Source organism: Penaeus chinensis, chromosome 39 (assembly GCF_019202785.1).
Source record: "Penaeus chinensis breed Huanghai No. 1 chromosome 39, ASM1920278v2, whole genome shotgun sequence".
NCBI lineage: Eukaryota > Metazoa > Arthropoda > Malacostraca > Decapoda > Penaeidae > Penaeus > Penaeus chinensis.
Genome location: NC_061857.1, coordinates 1,578,474 through 1,584,616, shown reverse-complemented (window position 1 = coordinate 1,584,616; position 6,143 = coordinate 1,578,474). Strand labels below are relative to the sequence as shown.

The 6,143-nt window shown below is 37.4% G+C and overlaps 1 protein-coding gene across 1 annotated transcript; it reads right to left on the bottom strand.

The window, feature by feature from the left end:
• Positions 1-1,112: 1,112 nt before the first annotated feature.
• Positions 1,113-5,791, bottom strand: LOC125046792 (malate dehydrogenase, mitochondrial-like). Its single transcript, XM_047644732.1, has 7 exons — positions 5,635-5,791; positions 3,511-3,705; positions 2,642-2,809; positions 2,401-2,523; positions 2,123-2,260; positions 1,872-2,014; positions 1,113-1,592 (listed from the first exon to the last, which is right to left on the bottom strand). Exons 1-7 carry the CDS (start codon positions 5,710-5,712, stop codon positions 1,415-1,417), a joined length of 1,023 nt encoding a protein of 340 aa, XP_047500688.1. The 5' UTR covers positions 5,713-5,791; the 3' UTR covers positions 1,113-1,414.
• Positions 5,792-6,143: the final 352 nt, after the last annotated feature.

Here is a 6,143-nt window from a genome sequence, read left to right as displayed (position 1 = left end):
TGTTCATTCTTAAGAATGATACACATTACTATTACACAAATATACATCTTAGAAATATCAACAGAGGGTTACCAAATTGTGTTCCAGTTTACATGTTTGGAAGGGAACTGTGTGTGAATCATCAAAAAGCCTGTACATCTCCAGTGTGGACTCTGAACAAGTGAGTCCTATAGTAGCCAAAGCCTGCTGTCTGGGAACTGATTGACATAAGTGCAGGATAGATGCTCAGCATTCAGCACATAGGCCTTGTGTGTGAATACAACTGAAAAAAGCAATTATATTTGTGATTACACTGATCCAACACATTACATGCTTATATTTGCTGATGTAATGTTTATATATGGATGATATATTTTTTTTTAATGTGTAAAAAATATAATTGAACTATATGCAAATATGTATAGTGATTGCTAAAATCTTCACCAATTAAAGATTGAAGAAAATGATAAGCTCAGACAAGCTGTTGCTTTATTTATTCTCAAAGCTGCCTAAACCATCTAAGCTTGTCCTAATTGTGATTGATTGTACAGTTTGTGCTCGTGGGGAAGACAGAGTATGGCCAATGTGCTTGACAAATGCAATAGAAATTTTGATTATTCTTAAGGCAATGTTTTCTTATGAACACATCAGTAGAACAGTTGGGTTTTGATGAGAGTTCATTGAACTTAACAAGCAGCTTCCTGCTGTTTGGAAAATGAAGGGAGGACTATAGAAGTAAAGTTCAAGCAAGAGTAATAAGAAGTTTGTGGAAGTGAAAGAAATCACTTGCCACAAAGGTCACAGTAGTGATTTTAATATAAGTAAAAATAAATTCAAAAGTAATTGAAACTTTAGGAAAGTATTTTTTATTCTTATTTAACCTAATTGCAATTCAAATAAGGCATCAAAGATTTTTTCTCCCACAATATTTTCTTGGTATGACAGATGGTTAGCTATTCTGGAAGACAAGTATGTCTGACTGCTTTACACAGACTAGCATTTTCTCCAAATGACCATTGTTGAGCAAGGCAGCAGGATAATGATGGATTAGGAAGAGAAACTAGATTTTTATTTATCATTAAAAATATTTCCACCAAAGTTTGCTGGTGAAATGGGGTTAAAAAATCATAATAAACTGTTTTCCTCTTTATTGCCATGAAATCTTGTTTCACATGGTTATTTACAGTTGGTCGATAAATGTACAAATTTCACAAGACCTGCATGACAGAATATGATCAATCTTCACCAAGCCTCGGAAAGGTCAGCTGGAATTTCAAAATTCATTCAAACTTGCACAGAACACACACAATCACACAGTATGGGATAATGGTCTACCTTCTTCATGTCATGTAAACATTTTGAAAATTTTAATCAGGTATCAACTAAAGATCATTGCTCACTAGCAACAACAAATGATGCAGATTGTGTGTTCAGCTTACATGTTTGCAACAAAGCTCTCTCCCTTCTTGATACTGCCCTTGAGCTCAGCAATGGCATTCTCAACCAACTTGGCCTCAAAGGCAGAGAGCTTACCCAGGCCAAGATTCTTCTCAATACCATTGGGACCCAGGACAAGGGGAGTGGAGAAGTAGGTGGCTTCAGTGAGGTCGGACCTGGGGGGGGAGAACCAATTGTCAAGCTTCCCTTGGTATCCAGTCATTACTTTGTTTTAAAGTAAAATAGTGGAGGACACAAGATTGCAGTTGAAATATAAACAGATTAAGAAAAAAAGTGAGAACAAAGAAGAAACAATGGAGCCAGAAGACAAATGGATAAAAAAATCAACTTTTATTAATAATACTAGTAACTGAATAAATTAAGCAAATAAATAAAACCAGACTTACAAAAGCAATGACTAGCATATCTCGGTTAAAAAAAGTAGAATGACTTACTTGACATAAGCACATTCCACAACACCCTGATCTCCATTCATGGCCTTAATCATAGAGAAGGCAAAGCGAGCTCCAGCAAATGCCATGGAGAGAGTTGCTGATCCTGCTCCAGCCTTGGCCTTCACGACCTCAGTGCCAGCATCCTGAAATTTTGGTGAATTATGATTATTAGATACTGAGGAATATATTCAGAATACAAAAGGAAAAAAAAAAAATCCAAGTTATTCCCATGATCGTTTTAAGCTGCATACCTGAATCCTCTCAGTCAGTGCCTTCAGCTGATCCTCTGGGAATTCTACAGAGGGTGATGCCTGGGAAATCAGTGGGATGATAGTGATGCCTGCATGACCTCCAATAACAGGTATATTTACAGACATGGGATCCAGACCCTGAAAAATAATAGTATATGAAATTTGAATAATTCATTCAAATTTTACATATATCTCCTTAGACTACAATTTTAATTTCAAAATATCACTGTTAAGAGTAATAACAATATTTTTACAACTAGAATATCTTTGAGCTGTACCTTCAACTCGGCAACAAAAGCATTTGCTCGGACAATATCCAGAGTAGTTACACCGAAGATGCGGCTTGCATCAACACCAGCCTTCTTGTACACTTCAGAGGCAATGGGGACTGTGCTGTTAACCTAGCAACAAGAGAATACATTACACTTTCATACTGTTAACACTATTTGCATCATGTTCATATACTGTTAGACCAGCTGAAAAGCATTAGCTCTACAACTATATACTGAGAGTTCTTACTGGATTTGAGATGATGCAGATCATGGCCTTGGGGCAATTTTCAGCACAAGCCTTGGCCAAGTTTGCAACAATAGAGGCATTAGTGTTGAAAAGATCATCTCTGGTCATGCCAGGTTTGCGGGGAACTCCAGCAGGGATGACAACAACTTCACATCCCTTCAGAGAATCCTGGAACACAAAAATTGGATAAATTTGTTTTCTTAGGCATATTTTTTTCAAGTAACATTTTTGAAACTTAAGTATTGTTTTTATGACTTTTTAACTGTTACAATAATATTCACTTGTACTGTAATTTGTATTAATTATGCAACTTAAAGATGTTAAAAAAAAATGGTTCACAGCCTTTTCCTCTAACCATTATGTAGTTTATGATTCAAAACATTTTAATAAATCTTGAAAATAAGCATAGTCCAGAGATAGAGAAAAACTAAAGTATTGGCCATATATAACACAATAAACACTAATGGGTATCCAGAATTTGCAGAAAATCAATACATGCCCATCTGCAATGACTTCTCAATCAGTCAGCAGTATGAGCAAAATTTTACATTCTGATAACTTTACAACATGGAGACCTTCTATTGGATCATCTGTCAAATCAGAAACCACACCAAGTTCCATCTTGCTAGAAAACACTTGGTAATATTCTGTTCACTTTTGCTAGAAAGGGGTGCCATGCCCATGGACCCAAGTCTCAGACCAATGTGGTCCTCAATCAAATGGTTGCTGACAATTGAAGCTAAAAACAACGACAAAGGTACATACAGAATATTAAAAGTAAAAGTGAATCAAAAGATAATATGCTGATATTCCTACTAAACAAGTTAATAAATACATGAACTCAAAATGACTACTCTTATCACACTTACTGCAAGCTGGTCAGGTCCAACAAAGCCGGTGACCTTGGCTGGGGAGTTGATGTGGGAGAGGTCAGCAGCTACTCCTGGCGTGTGCACAATATCGTAAAGGGAGAGTTCAGTGACCAAGGGAGAGTTCTTCAGGAGAAGGGAGAGTGGCTGCCCAATGCCTCCACTGGCACCCATGACAGCAACCTTCCTGTTGGCCTGTGAAAACCATAATCATCATATTGGTAAAATTGCTTGAGAATAATGAGATTTCTATTTGGATTTAGGGGATTCTATACATACAGGTAACATTTAAGTGTTTGGCATTATCTTGATTCAAAGAAAGGAAACATGAAAATGCAAAATTATTTTATAACAGTATCTAACAATCCTCATTAAGAAAGAAAGAAAAACAAAATTACAAATTTACTACAGGCTGATGGATACATATTTAAATACAGCCAGGAGAGAACTGGAAATAGTAATATCATTACCTGTAGCTATTTTCTAGAAGATGGGATTTATGCTGCGATAATATAATTAACACTTCAGATTCAGGCTCATGAAATGCTGGATTTTACATTTTAATATATATCTACATAATTGTAAAACATGACTGCAACTATATATAACAATTGACTGATGTATGTATTTCTTAAGGCAGGTAACTGAAAAAACAGTGCAAAACCATGAAATACGGGGCAGAAATTTGCCTCTGGCGTTCCTGTTTCTAGTGACACTGTATGGTTTATAAAAGGCTAACTACATCTTGTCTAACAATCTTCAGGAAAGGAAATACACTTCCATCCACAAAATTGTTTAGGAAATAGTCATCTCACTCCACAGTACAATAAAAAATACATTTTACTAAGGCCTTGCCTACAAAATGTACTGTGATTTGCTCATTTTTCTCTTTATTTTCTTTTTCTAATTCTGCCTTTATTCTCCTTGTTAACAAAATATTCCATTTCAATGACCAAAGATACTCAAATATGCCATTACCATTACTACTACTAATGCTAGGTATTTCTATATAGTACTTCCATGTGATTTTATAACTAATAACTAACAAGAAAACTTTTTTCCTGTCTATAAAATGAATCAGTATTTGTTAACAAGCATGACGCACCCTCAGAAGATGAAGTCCCAAAACCAGGGTATAATGTGAACCTAAAAATCCAAACCTAGCCTTTTCTACCTTCTATTTACTCCCTAAACAGGGGAATAATGCCCCCTGTACCCCCCATATATCGGCACTTCATGCCAACTGCCGCAATAATTTTGTTATAGAAAATATTTGTGACACATTCAGTGTGGAGGGTACAGACGAGCTGCAGGAAGGAGGTATTATAAACACAAAGAAAATAGTAGATATTTTTGTCATTTCACAGTAAATATGAGCAGTAGCTGTACCTGTGTTCTTTATGACTTTCTTATGCTCTCTAAGATGGCAGCGTTGACTTCCCTCTCTCTTTGTGCCTTGCTCTAGGTAATATTAATCGATGAATCTAAACTGCCTCCAACAAATCAAATTACAAAACAGTAAAATTCTTTCATTACCATGTTACACCTTTTTTAATATGGTAAAGAGCCATGTTTTCAGCATTAAATCAATAAATATTGAATATGATATCCTTCCCTTAACAATCTGACCCACAGCCGGGCGAACGTTTCTCTGCCAAGAAGTTCCCCGAAAACCCTTTCCATTCACTTCGCCGGGACTTCGAAGGCTCCTCCTACATGAGAACACCTTTCTCGTTTCTCGAAGTAAAAGACGGTTTTATCAAGTGATAAATGCAAAACGTCGGATGTTCCGAGAGGTTTAATACTGCGCAATACTAAAGGAAAGAGGAAAAGAGAACATTGCAGTTCATTGCACGGCCGACGTGTTCACATGACCTCTGCGTGATTCCCTTCTTTCAAGGTCATGCATTTCACGATCACATTATGGTCTCTAAAGTCTCATGAGATAGTTGGAATTCGCCTCCCCACCATTCGATACGGCCATATATGTATATATATGCTGCCGTAGCCGCCTCGAATGAGAAAACAAATCCGATATTAACATACCTTCACTCTACAAAATGGCCTACTTCTCCCTTGTTAATATCTGGGAAAAGAAAGTAAATTTAAGAAAATGAAACTCACAGCATTGGTGGTAGAGAAGTTCTTGACCAGCTGACCAAGAACATTGGCAGTCTGGGGCTTGGCAAGTCTGGAAAACATGGTTATTGGTGAGGAATCGCTGCTGCCGCTCGCTCCCTGGAGGTGTAGTCTGCACAGGCGACACCGGCTCAGCGCTCCGAGGATGCCAAGTCAGCGGAAAGCGCTTCTTTCATTAGCGGGAGTGGGCTCTTGGGATTCTGGGGAATCTTGCTTTTATCAGTCATGATAGGGTAACATGGTATGTTTATTATTTGAAAGGTAGGCTTTGCTTCTGAAATGATATGCTTAAGGCGCAGCGTAACGATAGAGAAACTGAACTGCATCGAGCAGAAACCGCTTAGGCGTAGGCGGTGTGCTCTTTGTGCAGCGGTAACGATTACGCAATAACCCGTGAAGCCCTTATCTCTTGCATGCACTCAGCATAAGGGACTATCTGTTTTGACAGATATGAGTGCTTGTCTAGGTGATGCAGTTGTTCACTTATTCATTTG